This window comes from Ptychodera flava, chromosome 19 (assembly GCF_041260155.1).
Source record: "Ptychodera flava strain L36383 chromosome 19, AS_Pfla_20210202, whole genome shotgun sequence".
Classification (NCBI taxonomy): Eukaryota; Metazoa; Hemichordata; class Enteropneusta; family Ptychoderidae; genus Ptychodera; species Ptychodera flava.
Window position 1 is genome coordinate 7,823,033 of NC_091946.1, and position 21,898 is coordinate 7,844,930.

Genomic DNA, 21,898 nt, shown 5'->3' on the forward strand with positions numbered 1-21,898 from the left:
AATATAAGATATAAGGCAATGTAAACTGACTTTGAAACCAGTGAGCGTAGTCCGGCATGACCGGCCCTGAATCTGCATTTTCGAAGGAAATGAAAAGAAACTGCATCCCTGCTGTCTATATCCAACTTGAAACATTAACTTTTGACATCATGTCATTCAAAAACTGAAACACGCCTCTTGCAGCGAGCTGCATGGCATAAGCTGATCGATACGATCTGTATATGTCGCTAGTGGTACAACATCCAATTGCAAACAATTCCAACAGTGTTCAACAATTATTCAAATGTTTAAATGTCAAGTTAATTTTCGTTGACTTTCTGTAGAGGTATTGTATTTTGGCGAACGGGAAAACTCGACGTAAATGGCTTGCTTGGAAGGAACAGTTGCTAGTTGACAAACATACTGGAAGGTAATTTGTCGGGAACTAGTCGAAAACACAAAACAACGAGAAAAAAAGCGATGATGAAAGTTGTCGTCGTTTACAGCCGGTGCATCAGAACTAGATAGCCTAGATATTAGATCAACGGAGAGCCAACGGTCATCATGGCTGTTGGTCGTAGCTGACCTTCGACCGAGACTTTGAATAGGTCTGGGGTCATTTCCGTAGACGCTACCTATCCAGGTTGATGACAGCTGCCGTTTGTTGCTCGTTGATGGCTGGTTCCGGTAGCTTTTTACGCTTGCCTCATTTACATAGCAACTGACGTACATACTATGCCGTGTGTTGAACCCAGCATCACTTAGGAGTTTGCAAGCTTACTGAGGTCTGTTTCACCTATAAATCAACGAAGTGAGCTATACTGTCAACGACATTATACTGAACACTGCAGCGTATTGGATGGGGACTGCATGCTGAGCGCAAGCCAGACAGAGCAGAAGAAGAGTGCATGCGGCAGGAATCAAAATAAATAGCAAAGTAAGGCATTATTATCGATATTTTACCCTTATCAAGATTTGTCGTTCTATGTGTTACATGGTTTATCCCATAATTTCCCTCCCTTTTAAATGGTCAGTCCTTTATTCGCTAACAAACCAAAATCTTTCATCGTTATGCTCGTTGTTTGGCTGCAATGCTGGATAATTGACAATATCTACCATGATTGGACTGTAAGTACACACGACAAGTTACAATCATTCCTATCACTGTTATAATATACTTGACATTTGATTCTGGTCATTGGAGATTGGGAAGTGGAGCAGTATATACAATCGACGCGGAAGTTTTATGAACAAGAAAATTTTAACTTTAATTTATAAATTGTGCGAATTAAGGACTTTCTGCCCTGATAGAGGACGCAAAAGATAGATTGAAACACATGTTTCCCAATGATATCGTCAAATAACGGAACAAACCAAACCTTGCTGACCATTTGTAACGAAAGGAAGTAGTATATTGTTGAGAAAGAATATTTTGTTTATCATTAGGCGAACGAAAAGATTTTTTAATGTCATCATGACGTAGAATTTCCATCATGAAATTTTAAGATCGTTCACGTAAATAAGTTTGTCGAGGATTTTATATTTTAAATTAGTTAATATAAACATCAAAACACCTTATCATTTCCTTCTTTTCTCAAAAGTTGGAAGTAATGAGCACAACTCGAGAATCCATTTCCATCGACTCCTTCTGTTAGAGTTTATCAAGTTTAAGCAACAGTGGGTTCTGTGCTAGCTTCATGCTCAGATAAAGTGACGTTCATAAAATTTTAGACACTAAAGCTTTCGGGCTGATTATGAGCCTATATACCTGGTGTAATTCTTTTCAGATAAGTACAATCACAGACTTTCAGGCCTGAAGATATTTATACCATCGATGAAAAAGTAACAGTCACGACAGAAGTAACAACTTTTCGCTCGTGAGTAACAACGCTTAATGATTTTTTTTCCTCTCAAACGTCTCGAAATGTCTCGAAATGTATCTTTGAACATAACAATGAGGATGTCTGCCAAGATGCCTACATCTACAATCATCTAGTACCACCTATGTAAGGAGTGAATTCGACTACTTCCCTAAGCAAGACACGGATTCAATATGAATATTTCAAGTGAATCGTGACGATAGCAGTATGTACGTCAGTAATTTGTGATGTATAAATAAATTTGATCGTTGCAGGAAAAGTCGCAATGCGTTATTTTGTTTGTTTGTATTTGCTTCCTTTTCTAAACGTCATCTGTTAATAATGATGATGATGTTCTAGTATGATTTATCGACAGGAAATCTTATCAAGTGAATATAGGTACAGAACATTTGTCTTCGAAAAACTAAGGCAATATTTGGCTGGGACAAATCTATTGCATGGACAGATAAATAGAGATTAATCATGATGTATTTCAAGCCTCTGAAGTTTTGGGCGGTCGAGGTGGTACTTCGTCACGGCTTCAAATGCAGCTTCATGTACGTGTACGTATACCGTACATGAGCATTGTAAACATATTCATAATTGCAATGATCACATGCATTATACCATCTTGGAATTTCATTAGCAGCCTGAGAAGTTTGGATACACTCTACAAATATGTTGGCAGAGAAAATTCATGTTGTGTGACAAAAGTTAATAATATTGAATCGGGGCTGCAGGATTACCGGACTCTCACCAGTTGCTTAGCTATGATCCCATTACTAATCACTAATAGGGATAAGTTCCACATGGGAAAGGATACCAAACAGGATGTTTCCATGTTTCTGTGTTATCCTCTTATTTCTGCATATCCGCAGCCTGGCAGCTGTCGAACGAGTATACACTTAGTAAGTCTCGACAAAAATCGTCATTGTGACGCGTTTCTTTCATTGTTTTATTACTCTTTTTTCAACTGCGAGATCGAAATGGATAACAAATCGGACAGCTTTCTATGCATACGTTTCAAAAAAATATAGAATTAGAAATGAAATCATTACCTAAGTCAGAGACAGAGAAAAAAATATTTTTCCTCTGAATTTTATTTGCTGAATTTTTGGCAAAGCTACAGGGGGAGCGAAATTTGTTGTGACAAACCACTAAAATCTCCATCTACCTATATTGTTACTGATGACTTGAAGTCTAGATTTTACAAACTGTATAATAGAAGCAATAATATACAAGCAGTGGTTGTAGAAAATATTATGAGCACTTCAAAAAACTGTCAAAATATGCACAACAAAAAGCCCCTGAAAGTACAACAATTGCAGTAATAATTTTAGCATTATTGCACATGGGATTAACATATGTTAATTCTATTTTCATTATTTTTCATTAGAATGCGAGCACATATCCCTCAAAAAAAAACATTGGACACGACAAACTCAATGTTGAATTCGCTGCAGAAGGACACCTCAAATTGGAGCTATGGCATCGACGCCTTAAGCATGCGATTTTTTACATCATGATAAATTTCTTTGCTTTTAGTGCACATTTGTTCGCATTTCATTAAATTGTTGAACAAACCCACGAATGGAATATCCGGATTACTATTCGAAATAATTGGTGGCACAGCTGTAAACAGCGTCCAAATACCAAAAGAAGAATTCCGCTGTAACCAGCAATTCTGTATTGACTTTAACACATTCAGGTTCCGTACACATCTAATAAAATACACATTCATTCTTAAATGGATCATTATTATAAATAATTTTATATCATATCTTTTTCATATTTCTTTAAAAATAGATGTCAATGGACGTAACTGCCTCTTGTTGATAGAATTCTACAGCTGAATATACACTATAGTTTGAGAACATTATTTATATTAGACGCTATTAAGTAAGTGGCATTAATTAGGCAGCCATACTGGATTTATGCAAATTATTGAAGTGCCTTGTTTTACACATGTAACCTCCTACAGGTTCATCATGCTCAAGAAATATATTTCAGCTTTAAAATAACCGAAAATGTCATTTGTAGGAATGTTGGCCGCTATATTGAATTTCTACAAATTATCAAAGTGCCTATGTAAAATTCTACCTCAAAAATAGTTTGTCCGTGCCAAAGAAGTATACTTCAACTTTAAAATCACTGAAATAGCTTATTTATCACGTGATGTGCAGGAAAAAACGTCATTTTATAGGAATGTTGGCAGCCATTTTAGAATTGTGCTAATTATCGGAGTGCCCAATCTATAAAAGCATGTTATCTGCGAAATAATTCACGCGCCGTTCAATGAGTGTGCATTGGTGTTGACGAGCTACTACAATTTGACACCATGTATGTCATAAAAACTGTCAACCAAGCCATGACAGGTATTAGTTGAGTACATTTGTTGTCCAGATCACTGCCAACCTCGTATTGGGAAGCCGCCGCGTCCCATCCATGTAAAGTTTTTACTTTTTAAAACCAGAGAAGAAATACTTCGACAAGAAGCGAGAGCTTTCAGAAAGGACGAGGACAAGATACGCATCTCAGACGATGTCCATGAAGAAACCAGAAAGCAGCATAGGCACTTACTTCCAAAAATACATGAACTACGTCAAAAAGGAAACTTTGCTTTTTATTCCGTGGTCGGTACCTAGGGTCATTAAATACACCGACGAACCATTCGTGGCAGGTCGAAGACGGAACCTTAAAGTAATTCGGCTGGAAGACTTAAAGAAATGAACGTTTTCATCGGATAGTAACGGTTGTCCTAAATGTGTGAATTTTCAAAATGCTGAAAGCTGATCGCGTGATGCTTGTTTCTGTTTTCCTCTGTCTTTATGTCTTCTTCTCTTTTCCAGTTCCCAGATTTTCGCAAATTTTTCGTCGTGTTGTCATTTTGGAATCTTTATCTGCAAACTTTCCTTTTCTACGAAATTTCGATGGTGTTGCAATGTTTTTTGTGCCAAATTTACTTATTGCTAATGCGGATAGAAGTAGTTTTCAGATTTTTTTAAAATTATGAGTGACTTAAACATTTGTTCGTTGAATGTACGAGGATGTGTAGACACCAAGAAGAGACGTCAGATTTTCTTGTGGTTGAGAGGAAAATCTTTCCATATCTATTTCTTACAAGAAACACACTTGTTGAGCGACTGTGAATCTGTCTGGAAAATCGAATGGGATTACAAAGTTTTGTTTAGTCACTGGTCGTCTTCATCAAGAGGAGTCGCTATTTTGTTTAAAAATAGCTTTCCCTTTGTTATTTATAAAACGTGGCGTGATGATGATTGCGTGATGGTATGTAACATATATGCCCCAAATACTGACGAACCATCTTTTTTGAGTCACTTTTTGAAAATATTTAATATAATTTTTCAGATGCAGCAGGGGATTTCAATTTCGTACAGAATGTTCACATCGATAAGACTGACGGAAGGCCATCTTCGCATTTCCGATGTCGAGATATTGTCCGTCAAAATTCAGAAATATTGGATCAAAGACAAATATAGAACAGACTAGCAATGCGGCATCCCTTTTGTTTCATTGTCGTCTCGGTAGACTATGGCCTTTTCATATTAAAGTGAGCTTCAAAGATGTTAAACCTTTTGGAGACTTTGTTTGTGGTTAATAATTGCACGAGATTATGCGTAAAATACGACGAGATGGCATCGTGCTGCCAGTAGCGTAGCAACCAGAGTTACTTTGTGAGCTCTCTGGGCAGAAACACTGCTTCACGCCAATCAAATCATAACACGCCAGCCGTTTCATAAACATGTCCTTCCTTGACGCACGTGTAAAAGACGGTATGACTGACCGTAAAACATTAACTGAAATCTGACAGTATCGATATAAGACTTTCAAATTTGGTTCAAACGCGCTCATCATATATTCATAAAAAGGTCAGAGGAATTTTTAAAATGGTAAAACTCACCTCCCCGAAGCCTAAAACTTTCCAGTTTTCGCCAGCCCGCCAATTCTGCTCAGCACAACAAGACAACTACAACACGAACTTTGCCGAACATACTTTCGTTTAAAAGTTAGCGAAAATCCGGAAACTACCGAAGGGTGCATGGAAAAGAGAGACGAGAACTTCCTGAGGCGAGGCAAACATGCAGGACTTACGTAACCGCTTCACACCTTGAACAATGCCCGTTGCTAGTCTATTCTATATTTGCTGTGGTTGGATTTAGCTGACGTGTTGAGAGTTTTTAATCAGAATACTCGCAGATACACATGGAGGCAAAAGAAGCCTCCTGTACACTGTAGATTATATTTTTATTTTTATTTTGGTTAAGCTCCTGAGACAAACTGTCAAAGCAAGTATTGGTCCAGGTTCTCGTACAGAACATTCTCTTTTGCTATTTCTATAACCTTGGACAACGTTAAATGTGACCAGGTTTCTGGAAACTGAATTGTTCTCTCTTTTCTGATATGGATTACATCAACCTCATCAATGATTACATCCAAGAAACAAAAGACACTTATGCAAATGATCCAGATGTAGATGAGCAGCTGTTATGGAAAATGATAAAGTGTGATGTACGTGCTTGGACAATTTAGTATGCTGCAAGGTAAAAGTGTACAGAAAGAACGTTACTTTTTACCTTAGAGCATGATATTTAAGAACTAGATAAAACATTTCTGGGAGAGTCGTCTGAGCAAATTGAAACGGAGTTATCTGAGAAGTTTTCTGAAGGCGAGAAGTTGATTGACATGTATACACAAGGAGAGATGATAAGATCTAAAGCTAGGTACTATGAACATGGTGAGAAGAGTTCTAAATATTTTTTTCACTCGAAAAACGTAATTATTGAAATAAGTCAATTTCGAAGCCGATTAAGTATGTTGGGTCTCCCACAACAGGTTTAACCACAATTTTATATATGGAAAGGACCTTCTATCATAATTTATATTCTACTCCTAACAATTTTAACACCGGTGATACTGCAGTTATTGACGGCTTCTACCAGAAGGCGTTGTTTTTCCCAAGTTAAGTCCTCGTGAGACGCAGAGTTGTGAAGGTCGCATAGACAAGAATGAGCTGGTGCTGGCCCTTAAATCAATTGATAACGGTCATTTGCCTTGAACTGATGGCATTACGGCAGACTTCTACAAAGTCTTTTGGAATGCGATCTCCGACAGTATGGTCAATTCCTTGAATTCAGCCATAGTTTAAAATCAGTTTTCAATTTCACAATGAAGAGGTGCTATTTCGCATACTCCTAAAGAAGACGAGAACTCATAATAATTTAAAAATTGGAGACTTATTTCGCTCTTAAATGCTGACTACAAATTTGCTTTGAAAGCGATTTCATTCCACATACGTAATGTTCTTCAATCTATCATCAATCCCGATCAGACAGGTTTTGTTAAGTCCAGGTACATAAGTAAAAACATTCGTACACTCATGGAAATTATTAATATAACAGAAAGAGAAGAAATTCCTGGTTTAATAGACAGGTACACTATGCTACTTACAAGAACTGATTAGATTTTTGTTAGTGTGGCTTGCATATTAATGAAGTTATGCAATATCGTGTTTTTCCGTACAATGGTTTCCCTAGGGAGACGGTAATGACAGTGTAGACATATATCAAGAAATACTAAACAAAATTTCATGAAACTTTTTAAAGATGACAATCTCAGAATATTATCATGATTCTGTGCGTGTCATGTCAATTATCTGCTCATTTGCATATTTAATGAACTTTTGTTATCAGTAACATAACTCTAAAATTCCTGCACCAAACTTGATGATACTTTCAACAGATATTGATCTGATATATATCTAATTATAATTAGAAGCATTGGGCAGTGTCAAGTTGATAAATAACTCATTTGCATATTTTATGAAGTTTCCTAATTTGTCATATAACTCCGATATAACTGCACCAAATGTGATGAAATCTGCCGATAAATATCTAATTGTACTGACAAGCATTTGGCAGTGTCTAGTTAACAAATAGCTCATTTGCATATTTTATGAAGTATTGAAATTGGTCATATAACTCCGAAATAACTGCACCAAATCTAATGAAATCTGCTGCAGATACTGATCCGACAGATATCTAATTGTGTTGTAAAGCATTTAGTTTTGTGGAGTTAATTAAGGGTTCATTTCCATCTTTAATGAACTTTGTAATTCTCGGTCCTACTCTATTTCTCATCTATATCAATGACATTGCTAACTCAACTAACTACTTTAATTTTCGATTATTCGCTGATGACACTAATGTTTTTAAATCGTTCAATTCCACCACCATCAACCTCGATAATGTCAATACTGAATTTAATAAAATCACTATTTGGTGTAACGCTAACAAACTCACTATTAACGTCAACAAAACTAATTTCATGATTATTAAAACACCTCAAAGAAAAATTGACTTAGAAGGCAATATACTGTTATCAAATCATATGATCGAGGAAGTCACATCGGCAAGCTATCTTGGTATTTCCATTGACCCATCACTTAATTGGAATTCACACGTGAAAAATGTTATTTTAAAAATCAGCCCCAAAATTGGTGTCCTTTCTCGTATCAGACATTTTGTACCAAAGTCAATTCTTATCATGATTAATAACACCTTCATCTTACCACATCTAACATATTGCCTAGAATCTGGGTAACACTTACACTACATTATTAAATCCCATTCTCCTCCTTCAGAAAAAAGCTGATTTCACAGCACACTCCGAACCTTTATTTCGTCAACTAAATATTTTACCTCTTCCGAAACTCAGTAAATATTCTTCCTGCCTATTTATCTTTGATTCATTAAATAAAAATTTCCCGACTAATATTTCTAACTATTTTGAAGTCCCTACCCATACTTATTCTACACGTTCATCTGATAGTGGCAATCTCCGAATACCGAATGCCAGACTTACTATTACTCAACACAACATTGTCTTTGCTGCAGTCAAACACTGGAATTCACTGATGTATCATCTTAAACAAATAAAATCTAGACGTAAATTTCAAAGACATTTAAAATCATATTTATCAAGCTTGTGAAAACTTTTCTGTGTACTCCTTTTAGTTTTTTTTTCTCTCCTCAACAGTGTGACTATTTTGTAAATTTTATTACTGTTATAATTTTGGGCCGTGGACTCGATTAGTCCAATGGGACTACTTCCACGGTCCAAACCAGATATATTTCAGTATTTTTCGAATTGTAAGTTTGTAATACTTTGATTTATGTTCAACATTGTATTTATATCTGGTTGAATAAAGATTCATTCAACAATTAGTGATATTACGCTAAAATCACAGCATTACATTTGATGAAACGATACAGATATTGATGTGATAAATATTTAATTGTACTGAGAAGCATTGGGCGTGTCAAGTTAATAAGTAGATCATTTACATATTAAATAAAGTTTTGTAATTAGTGATTTCACTCTGAGAGTTCTGTGCGAAAATTGATGAAACCTGCTACATATAATAATAAAACATATCTGATTGTTCTTATTACACGAATATTTTTATGAATGACTCTGAACAGTCACTCAATCAAGTTTTGCTTACTTTGGATAATTTTGAAAAGATCTCTGGGCTTAAAGTAACTTATGATAATTCAAAGGGTTTTTAGAATTGTTTCCCTTCTTCACTAGAGGATTAACTATAACATTCGTAACCCAGATGTATGGTCGAATAGTCCAATCGATTGTCTTCGGCTTATTACTTTCCTAACTGATAAAGACAATATTTTTGAGTTGAATTACATACCCAAAATCAAATGTATGATGTCTGTCCTCAACATATGGCCTACAGGAAATCTTTCTCTTCTTGGAAAAATTGCCATATTAAAAAGTCTCACTCTTTTCGGGCTATCGTACCTTGCTTCTGTTTTACCAAACCCCCTGAGACAGTTTTTCAAGAAATAGATCGTATAATTTTCAAGTTCAACTTCATTTGAAATAACAAAGGAGATAGGATTAAGAGAAGTACACCCATGTACGATGAAGGTCGATTGGGTAAAAAGGTTGGTTGAAACAAACACAGAAAGCCCTATTTAATCCATTTATAGTTATCTCTTGTCGTCTGTTGGAAGTTTATTTGTTTTCCAATGTAACTTGCATACCCGAGATATGCCATCATATATCAAAGTATATCCTTTTTTGGCATGATATGATGTATTTATGGTGCACGCTAAATTTTCAGAAGGATGTGTGCACCCAATCAGTCGCTCTTGTGTGGAATAATTCCAATATTCTTGTTGCTGGAAAACCGTATTTTAGAAAAATGTCCATGACAGTAATGTAAACTTCATTTCCGACTTTTTCCTTAATTATGTTGAAATGGATTATCAGACCTCTACTAACATATATGACATGCGTATGGATTTCTTTTCTTATTTTGTATTTTGAAAGGAATTTCTTTGTATGAGAGAAAACACAATATTCTTGTTGCTTGGAAAACCGTACTTTCGTGAAATGTCCATGACAGTGAAGTAAACTTCATTTCCGACTTTTTCCTTAATTTTGTTGAAATGGATTATCAGACCTCTACTAACAGATATGACATGCGTATTGATTTCATTTCTTATTTTGTATTTTGAAAGGAATTTCTTTGTATGAGAGAAAACACAATATTCTTGATGCTCGGAAAACCGTACTTTCGTGAAATGTCCATGACAGTAATGTAAACTTCATTTCTGACTTTTTCCTTAATTGTGTTAAAATGGATAATCAGACCTCTACTAATAGATATGACATGCGTATTGATTTCATTTCTTATTTTGTATTTTGAAAGCAATTTCTTTGTATGAGAAAAAACACAATATGACTATGCTTTTACCAATGAATACTCACGATTTCGATTTCTACAAACGAATATTTGGTCAGAGCTCATCTTTAATTGTGTATTGGAGTCTTATCAAAGGAATCGTGACAATGCCGGAAAAGGCCATGAGTTCTTGGTCGGTTTTATTTAGTGTTTTGGACAAAAACTTTTTCGAAGAAAATTTTTAGTCTTCTATACAAATGTACAATAGAAAGTAGAAGTAGAAGCTTTCAATTCAACCTTATTCATACTGAATGAATACTCACGATTTCGATTTCTACAAACGAATATTTGGTCAGAGCTCATCTGTAATTGTGTATTGGATTCTTATCAAAGGAATCGTGACAATGCCGGAAAAGGCCATGAGTTCTTGGCCGGTTTTATCACGGTCCCTCCACAAAGGAGGGACCGTGGTTTTATTTAGTGTTTTGGACAAAAACATTTTCGAAGAAAATTTTTAGTCTTCTATACAAATGTACAATAGAAAGTAGAAGTAGAAGCTTTCAATTCAACCTTATTCATAGAAACCTTTTTACAAGCACAATTTTAAAGAAAAGAGGTAAGATTTAGAGTGAAATGTGTAATTTTTGCTGTCAAACACCCGACTCCCTTCTCCATCGACTTTGGACTTGTCCCATTGTTACTGCCTTTTGGAGAGAATTTTTTCAGTATATTTTTGATTTTTTTAAACATCGATATCACCCTTGACGCACTTACTGTCTTCTGTGGTTATGATCTAAATGCTGAGGACATTCTTTTCGAGAATTTACTTATTTTGACGAAGAAATATGTCAACAACTGTTTTATATATTCTGCGAGGTTGTCAATTTGTGCTTTTATAAAAACGGTCAGAACAGTGAGGGATGTAGGAAGAAATATTGCTGTAAAGAATGAAACTCTTGAGAAACATTTGTCGAGATGGAAACATTATGTGCAAACCTGCAGTGAAGTTCCATTTTTGTCTTTTCTGCTGTGTTGTTTGTTTTTCTCTTAGTTTCTCTTTGTTGTTTGTTAGTTTTGTCAGCTTTGTAATGATGTTTGCTACTTGCAGTAACTGATTAGATTTTGGTTAGTTTTGTTTGCATATTAATGAAGTTATGATGTATCATTTTTTTCATATAATGGAGAGAGTAATGGCAGTGTCAACATATATCTAGAAATACTGCACAAAATTTCATGAAATTTTTCACAGATGACAATCTCAGAACATTATGATGATACTGTGAGTGTCATGTCAATTATCTATTAATTTGCATACTTAATTAACCTCTGTTATTAGTGATATAACTCTGAAATTCCTGCACCAAATTTGATGATGTATTCAGCAAATATTGATCTGATAAATAGCTAATTGTACTTAGAAGCATTGGGCAGTGTCAAGTAAATAAATAGCTCATTTGCATATTTCATGAAGTTTTGTAATTAGTCATATAACTCCGAAATAACGTCACGAAATTTGACGAAATCATGCTGCAGATACTGATCCAACAGATGTCTAAAGCCTGCCGCACACGAGAGAAATTAGCTGGGCAAAATTTCATTTGAGGCTGTTTGCTCAGCTAGTTTACCCTCGTGTGCGGTCGATTTTTCGTGAGATTTTGTCCTCGCGAGGCGTTGAGCAAAATATCCAATGTGTTTGATATTATTTTGCCTCACGAGGCAAATTCCTCACTGTGTGCGCCGGAGAAAGTCATTTTCAACACGTCTTTTTTACTAAAGCGCACGTGTTGGAGATCACATGACAGTGCAAAATGACCGCCCGTAGCCTAGTCTGTAGCATTGAAAACGTAGTCGCTTGTGGTTCAATAAACAGCGAAGGCTGCTGTACACATTAGAAAGACAGGCCAATCTCTGTTTTGTGTCATGTATTTTGACAGCATTGGCCGTGTATCGAACCGCAACTGACTGTGTTTTCAATGCGACGGGCCAGGCTACGGGCGGTCATTTTGCACTGTCATGTGATATCCGCACGCGCGCTTTAGTTAAAAAGATGTGTGAAAAATTTTTTTCTCCTGTGCACACGGTGAGGAATTTGCCTCGCGAGGCAACAAATATCAAACACATTGGATATTTTGCTCATAGCCTCGCAAAGACAAAAACTCACTCAAAATCGACCGCACACGAGTGTAATTTAGCAGAGCAAAGAGCCTCGGATGAAAAATTGCTCAGCTAATTTCTCTCATGTGCGGCAGGCTGAACTGTGGTGTAGAGCATTTAGTAGTGTTAAGTTAATGTAGAGTTCATTTGCATATTTGATGAATTTTGTAATTATGTATATAACTCTTAAATTACGGCACCTAATTAGGTGATACCTGCTACAGATATTGATCTGATATACATCTAATTGGGCATTGGGCAGTGTCAAGTTAATGAATAGCTCATTTGCGTATTTTATGAAGTTTTGTAGTTAGTCATATAACTTCGAAATAAATGCATTAAATTCGATGAAACGTGATACAAATGTCGATCCTAGAGATATGTGATTGTCCCATGAAGAATTGAATAGTGTCAAGTTAATTAAGGGTTAAATTGCTATTTAATTAACTTTGTAATTAATGATATCACTCCAAAATTACAGCATTAAATTTGATGAAAGGTGCTACATATGTTGATCTGATAGATATCTAATTGTCCCGTAAAGAAATTGATCAGTGTCAAGTAAGTAAATACATTATTTGCATATTCAATAAAGTTTATAATTAGTGATTTAACAGTGAGAGTGCTTTGCGAAAGTTGATGAAACCTGCTATATATAATGATATAACAGATATCAGATTGTTCTGTGAAGCGTACTGCTATTAATGTACCTGTTGTAAAACACGTGAGCACATTAAGTTCATGGAGATAGCAATGACAGTGTCGACATATATCAAGAAATACTTCACAAAATTTCATGAAACTTTTCACAGATAGCAATTTCAAAACATTATAATGATATTGTGAGTGTCATGTCCATTATCTGCTCATTTGCATATTTATGAAGTTTTGAAATTAGTCATATAACTCTAATATAAATGCTCCAAATTTGATTAAATCTGCTGCAGATGCTAATCCGACAGATATATGACTGTGTTGTAAAGCACTTGGTAGTGCACAGTTAATTAAGGGTTCATTTACATATTTAATGGCTTTTGTTATTACGTATATAACTCTAAAATTCCGGCACCAACTTTGGTGAAACCTGCTAAAGATATTGATGTGATAAATATCTAATTGTGCAATGAAGTATCGAACAGTATTAAGTAAATGAACGCTTCATTTGCATAGTTGATGAACTTTGTATTAGTGATATACCTCCAAAATTACAGCATAAACGTTGATGAAACTTGCTACATATGTTGATCTGATAGATACCTTATTGTACACTGGGCAGTGTCAAGTTAATAAATAGCTCATTTGCATAATTTATGAAGTTTTGTAATTAGGCACACGATTCCCAAATAAATGCACCACATGTGATAAAATCTGCTGCAAATACTGACCCGACAGATATTTGAATGTTTTGTAAAGCATTTAGTAGTGTGAAGTTAATTAAGGGTTCATTTACATATTTAATGAATTTTGTAACTTGGTATATAACTCTGAAATTACGGCACAACATTTGATGAAACCTGCTACAGATATTGATCTGATAATATTTGATTGTGCTTTGAAACATTGAGCAGTGTCAAATTAATTAACAGTTCTTTTGCATATTTAATGAACTTGTAATTAGTGATATTACTTCAAAATTACACCATTAAATTTGATGAATGGTGCTCCATATGTTTATCTGATAGATATCTAATTGTCCCCTGAAGCATTGAGCAGTGTCAAGTTATTAAACACGTCATTTGCATATTGAAGAAGGTTTTGTAATTAGTAATTTAACTCGGAGAGTGCAGTGCGAAAGTCGGTGAAACATGCTACATATAATGATGTCACAGATATCTGATTGTTCTGTGAAGCGTACTACTATTAATGGAGCTGTTGTAAAACACGTGAGCACATTCAGTTCACATCTGGTTATTCTTGATTCTTGATTTGGTAAGAGAACGGTTGATAGTTTCATTTAGGATTGTCCGACCAAACCTTTAAGTCTTTCGCTTTCAAGGAACGTACTATCTGAATCGCTCTCAAAAATATAAATAGCTTTTCAAATAATGACTACAAAGTCACATCGGCAAACACGTCAACGTCAGTCTGTGGGCGGCAATCTTCTATACAGCAGCTCTATTATGATCATGTTTACTTCCATTCAGAACATGTAGCAACAGTTCTGTGCTTATAACATACAACATCTGCAGCCTGTGTTCTAATTCGTCAATTGATAGTCGGAGGAGATGCGTTCTTTTTGTGCTGATCCACGTAAATGACGTCATCAGATATCGTTTGTCGGAACTGTTGCCTTCAAGGCATCATATCCGGAAAAATGATGCCCGCTGACTTCAAAAACGACATTTGCGCATGCGCGAACTTGAATGTAAACAAAGATGTCGTCTGCGGCCGAGTGAAACGATAGTCAAGAAATTCAACGGTTTATACTGCATAAAAACCCTATAATACTTATTGTATTAACATGGATTATTGCCTGTATTTTAGCTGAAGAGTGCATATACAGATGAATACAGTCAGAATCCATTTTTTGTATTCAGCAAGCCTGTATTCATGTGGATTCATGTGAATTCACGTGTATTATACTATAATACAGGCAACTCATTAATGTGAATTTATCTGAATTATCGGGTTTTCAAGAAATTCAACGGTTTATACTACTTTCTGAAGAAGAACTGAATGCTCAGGCTTACAACAGGGACTCGAAATGGACGAAAACTACAATCAAGGCTGCATTGAACGTTTCGCAGTTGTATTGTCTTGCTGTCGGGTAAAACTGTTACTTGCCAAACTACTCCACCATATAACATGCGAAAGGTTTTGTGTATGGTACGTTTTTATGCATGACTGCTAATGAGGTTTGTTATATAACACATATTGACTGGCCATGAGGGCAAGGCATACGTCTATCACCCCAAAGGCCCGTGGGTTATTCCCGAAAACAGACGGTTCCCCTCGGGAAATAGTCTGCTATAGCGGGTGACTCAGAATCCCTCGGAGTACAGACGTATACTGTTGCCTTCATGGTCAGCCAATATGTATATAATGTTGTCTTACTGTTTTCTCACTAGGTCTACCAATACTGAAAGAGACTGAAATGGCGTTCAAAGGTAATAAATAATCTTTATTTTTTGCTCAAGGAAGTTTGGGTTAAAATATCTAGATTTTGAACATATCGTTTGGCTTGAGGTGGTGTGTATCTCTTGGTTGCATTTTCCATGGTTGTATATCCCGCTAAAAACAGCCTGATAACACTTCATAATTATATAATTTTGAGACAGCTGAGTATCTAAACTTTACAGTTGGGGTAAATTTAACTAAACACCGAAACTGGGACACATTTTTTAAACATTACAATACTTCATTTTTGGTATCAAATCATTAAAAACGATTAAGTCACAAAGTTTACTCCTTTTGGAAAGTTCAGTGGTTTAACGCAGAGTGTATGATAAACAATACTGCAATTTCGTTTTGCGATACCTATACTTACTCTTGAGTAGCAAATCGGGAAAGACGCTAATATTTTGCCTGAAAAACCGCAGTTTGCTTTCGATGTACCCACTTAATCGAAAAAATAAAATGCCGTCTTTTCAATAAAATATACAGTAAATCAAAAGTCCAAATTTGAGAAAACTCGACGGACGCAGAACCAGCTAAGGTTTTTTGAAGTTTGCAAAATACTGTAACTGGTTAGAGAAAAGGGGCCAATTTGCATTAACTGACACGGCCCCCATCTTATACAAAAAATATGTCTGTCTGACCACAATATAACGAGACAAAAACACCTAAATGGTGAAAACCTTTAATGACCACGCATCGGGAATAGATATTTGGATTCTCCAATTCTGAGAATTATTTTCTTGGCTACAACGTTGGGGGGCTCATTTTGAGCTTGCGGAGAAGGGTAAGTTTTCACCACCTCAATTTGTGCAAATAAAAAAATTAGTTTTTCAGTGAACAAAGAGTTAGCACAGAAATGGATTTCAAATATCGGTATCATATTGGGTAGTTTGCTTCTCTAGCACCAAACTTTGCACAGTTATGCCTGATTTTAGGGACCCAAGCCTTCCAGCTTGGGCCCTTATTCGTGTTACTGGAGTTCAATATTATTCTTCTTCCTTTTTTTAGCTCTGCTGTCAGGGACGCAGAGCTTATCAACTAGGCTGATTTTCCGTCATCGTCCGTCAACAATTGACTTCTTCTCTGAAATCGCAAGTCCAATTGCTACGGAATTTGATGTGTAGTTCACTTGGGGAGACCTCACTTAAGTTTGTTCAAATCGTGGTGACATTTGCTTATTTGTATTTTGGGGGCATTTTTGCTGTTTTTGTTAAAAAAATCTGCTGTGAAACCGCAGGTCCTATTGCTTTGAAATTTTATGTGCAGTTTACTTAGGATGACTTCAGTTACATTTATTCAAATCGTGAGCAATTTTTGTCATTTTGGTCAAAAGTCTTTAAAACTCTTCTACTTCAAAACCTGAGGTCAGATAGCTTTGATATTTGGTACATAGGTCCCTAGGGATGATCTAATTCAGATTTTTTCAAATTGTACAGAAGTATGTAAATTTGTAGTTTGGGGCAATGTTTGTTATTTGTGGTCAAAAAATTTGTTCTATCAAAACCGCTTGTCTAACAGCTTTGATATTTAGTATAGAGGTTTATAGGTATGAGCAAAATATGATATATTGAAATTATGATGAAATCTACAATTTTGTATTTTTGCCATTTTTGGTCAAAAATGTCCTACTCAGAAACTACTAGCGTGATAGCTTTGGAATTTGGTATACAGGTTCCTACAGATGAATTAAGTGTGATATATATCGAAATTATGATGAAATCTGCTATTTTTTATTTTGAGGAATTTTTTCCATTTTGGTCAAAAAACGTGTTTTTCCAAAACTACTCATCTGGTAGCTTTGAAATTTGGTATACAAGTTCCTAGAGATAAACTGTATGTGATATATTGAAATTATGGTATTTTTTAATAAATTTTTTGCCATTTTTGGTCAAAAATGTGTTTCTCAAACACTGTCTACTAGCTTTGATATTTGGTATACAGGTTCCAAGGGGTTATTTTAATATGATGTATTGAAATTATGAATGAAATCTGCAATTTCCTTTGGGAAGGCAATTTTGCCATTTTTGGAAGGCGAATTTGATTCTCAAAACACTACTCGTCAGATAGCTTCGGTTGACATGTTCTTAGAGATTATCTTAATGTGATATATGTTCAAATTACGATGAAATTTTCAATTGTGTAATTTTTCAGCTATTTTTCTTTTTTGCCATTTCTTCTGGCCACTGAAACAAGCAATGAAAGATTTCAACCTTCTTCATTAACCCTTTGAGCTCTGTAATTTTTTCCCGCCAAAATTTTAGTACAACATTTTACCAACTTTTATGAATTTTATCTAATTGTTTTGATAATTTATGACCAAATGAACATTTTAATTCATTTGCTAGAGTTTTTTCTCAAAATTTGGCAAAAATCTGGGAAAAATTTGATGGAGTTTATTTTATAAAGGGGACAAAAATAGATTTGGAGCTCAAAGGGTTTCCAGATGTATTTTTTCTCTACATAATACAGCGGAGCTATATTGGCCGCTAGGTTGCTTGTCTTCTTCTTCCGTAACATTTTTTGTCGACCTAGAACTCAAACACCGTTAACTGTAAGGTACTCAAACTTGCAGGGCTAATAGGTACCTATGAGTACACGTGCATTTGGGTATACAAATTTCTATTGGTCACGTGACCTGGCGGCCATATTTGATTTTCCAAAAACCTAAAAAATGACTTCTCCAGAAAACCTAGGGTCAAGTAGATTTGAAATTGCCGCCATATCGGATTTTGCCTAAAACATATGATTACCAGCAAAACTTACAGTAACTTTGAGATGATGTTAAAAATCCCTATTTACAAGAACCGAAAGCCTCAAGCTGACATTTTGCATACAATATCATCAGTGTCAGAATTTGAAACCATGGCAACCGCTTAGGCCCAGCCAACGCTTTTTTTCAGCTTTAAGTATTCTTGATTTGTAAGAGAAGAGTTGAAAACAATGGTTTTGAGGAAAGTTTGAGCAAAAATTATCAATGTCGTGACCTTAGTCAAACTACCATAGACAAAACCTATATGTTTAAGTAGCCGATGAGAAATACCGGCCAGAACTCCTTCTATATAGGCGATAAAAACAATATTTCTTCACGACTGCAGTCGTGTAAAGCAATAATAATGCAACGACAAAAGTTGCGTTTGTTTCAGTAAAATTTATCTTTTTGATGCGGCAATTGGTATTTAGATATCATGCGAGAAATTTGGCTCGTGCTACGTTTATATTAACCGGACTTATACGATTGTCCTACGCATGCTTTTTTATTGATGACGTTCATACTACATTGTATTACTAATATTATATAGGGCTCAGCCCTTGGTGTCGCGCCAGGGGTTACGATTGGCAATGTTACTTGTATTGATTCACGATAAAATAGAATTAATTGTTACTTCATATACGTTTGTGTGACAACTATGCCCAGCTAGTTTCCCTCTGATGAAAGTTCACGTACGTACACGACGTCAAACCCTGCAGCAGCGCAGGTATAGATTTTCTGTAATGTGTAAAAATGTTGGACAAAAATTGGCAATTTTTACCATGATAACAGCCTATTGTGTTAAACAAGGGACGTATTATGCCATCGTTACCATTGCAATGGTAACCGCACTGCCCACCTTCCACTTGCAAGCTGAAAACTAGAGCGTTCCGTCTAAAAACTGGCAATTTTTAATCTAGTTATTGACACAGGGGGCGCTTTTCTAAATTCAATCCCAGCATTCTTTGCGTATGCCTCCGTTCATATGCACGACAATTTTCTCCCTTTATCTGTATTAACGAAATTTTGTATCAGCGACAAGGTGCATAATAACATTTACTGGCAAATAAAAGAGATATATTTTATAAATGGCATGTTATATAATAGTAATTTGTTTCGTATTTGTTTCTTTACGAGTACTCAAAAAAACATGGCGGCGCCCATGAAAGTAGGGTACACTTCCGTTACTCGCATAGTATATTATTAATATGCGCATGCGTAGTCAGTAAGCCGCTGGCGCGACTATTATCATTCAGCTGTTTAAAGAGGGTAGTCTGAATTAGAAATGAATTGTTATGTACATCAGAGCCCTATAAAAGCTCGAAAAAGTACATGCGTATAAACAGCAAATACATAGAGTGAGTGTACAACACAAGTACAGCGCTTGTCATTTTAGTGTGGAGTTTCAGGGTTTGGCACACACGGATTTTTTGTTTGGCACAGCCAAGGTTTACAGTTCGACACAAAGAAATACCAGACGGAAATGCAACATTTTATCCAAGACAGACGACATGTTTTCGTTTCTGTCTTTTCAGAGAATGCCGCACAGTGCAGTGTTGTTGCATGCAAATTTAAGCGAGCTGTATTAACGGTCACAACTGTCGGTCTGAACAGAAAAAGACCCACGTTTGATCGTTGTATCTTCGTATAGCTATCGCCTTGGAGTAATCTATCGAAATAATGCAAAATACACGGGGAAGAACCTACACCCGTGGAAAGGCAACCAGCAGTGATCTCCGGCAATTGGTAGTTCACGAAATAGAGGAGATAGGTGGTGATAAGGCGACTGGCTTTGTACCTCGTGGATCATATGTACAAACGCGAAGAAATTTCGTTTGGCAGCAACGACCGTAAAGAAGATTTGGGTAACTTTTTGCAAGACCAGTTCAGTAATTCCCCCTAGAAGCTATCGCCGTGGTCGACAAAGAGTGTTACTGGACGTTGAAGTTGAGTTCATAGAAGCCATCAAATCTGAGAAGCCCTCGGTTACAACGAAGGAATTGAAAGCACGCCTTGAGCAGCACTCATTATCCAGAGTAAGTTTGTCAACGATCAACCGTACAGTGCGAAAGCGACTCACCGGTGGTAGCTGGACATTGAAAGTAATGAATCGTCTAGCCGTAGAGAGATTTTCCCCCGAAAACATGGTTTACACCCAGACGTTCATCGATATGCTGCATCAGTGTGACCCCCATCGCCTAAAATTTATGGATGAGTCTGGGTTTAAGTCAAGAGACGTAGCAAATCGCACCCGTGGCCATGCTCTCATTGGAGAGCGATGTGTGGAAATTATTAGGTATCATCAGACGCCAAATGTTACGTTGAATTTACTGATGGGTATCAACGGTGTTATGCACGCGTCTACTATAGACGGCGCATCAAACTCGACCACTTTCCTTGAGTTCATTGGTGAATGTGTTGACACAGTAACCCGTCACGGCGAGTCCGCCCTCCAAGCTGGTGACATACTGGTAATCGACAATGCACCGATCCACCACAGTCAAGACGCCCAATTTTTAGCTCGATGGCTAGCTGCTCAGGTCATAGATTGCGTCTTTACACCGAAGTATTCACCTGATATGAACCCCGCTGAGAACTGTTTCAGTAAAATTAAAAAACTTTACCTCAGCCATACTACACAAACTTGATCCACCGAAACCTACATGTTGCTATTCACGATGCTGTAGCCGAGATAACAGGGGGTGATACTCGTGGATATTTCAGACAACTCGGTTATCTAAACATGGAATAGACTCTGACACTTTTAGCGGCAAAAACCGGACAGTGAGCAAGTCGCCACTGTACATTTTCTGATTTGTGCGTGGTTTTTTCTGATTCGATGCATTCAACTTCTAATTATTTTCCTACAGGAATATCCTTTTATGGAATACAGCTTTTTTTGTGATTTCCTGTTTTCGACAATGTAGAAATCAGCGTAAAACTTTCGCCTTTACCGTTACGTATAGCCAACCGTAACACGGATATTTTGAACAAAAACATCTGATTCAGTAGCAGTACTCTACTTATATTTTACCAGTTTTCTATCCGTGATAACGTCTCTACTACCCAAACATGAAACTTTCAATTTCTCTTTCCGAAGAGATATATGTGATTATTGTGCCACATGTTCAAGATGTTTTGTTGGGACAAATAAAATGACACATTCGATGGCGAAAATTGCGTATTATTCTCTGTTACAGCGAGCGCGAGTGGAAACTGGACACCTAATTAGCAAAGTACCTAGCTATATTGCGAGGCATATTGCTATATCCCTATGTAATTCGCCAGTGACTTTGTTAACTTGTCAGCGATATC

The 21,898-nt window shown here is 36.2% G+C and overlaps 1 protein-coding gene across 1 annotated transcript in view; it reads left to right on the forward strand.

Annotated features, from left to right (window-relative positions):
- Nucleotides 1-809: 809 nt before the first annotated feature.
- The window catches only part of LOC139118219 (uncharacterized), a 37,344-nt gene continuing 16,255 nt past the window's right edge, over nt 810-21,898 (forward strand). The window contains exons 1-3 of the mRNA XM_070681503.1: nt 810-916; nt 1,767-1,856; nt 15,786-15,824. Coding sequence (XP_070537604.1) covers nt 15,812-15,824 — 13 coding nt within the window. The 5' untranslated portion in view covers nt 810-916; nt 1,767-1,856; nt 15,786-15,811. The remainder of the gene's footprint in view (nt 917-1,766; nt 1,857-15,785; nt 15,825-21,898) is intronic.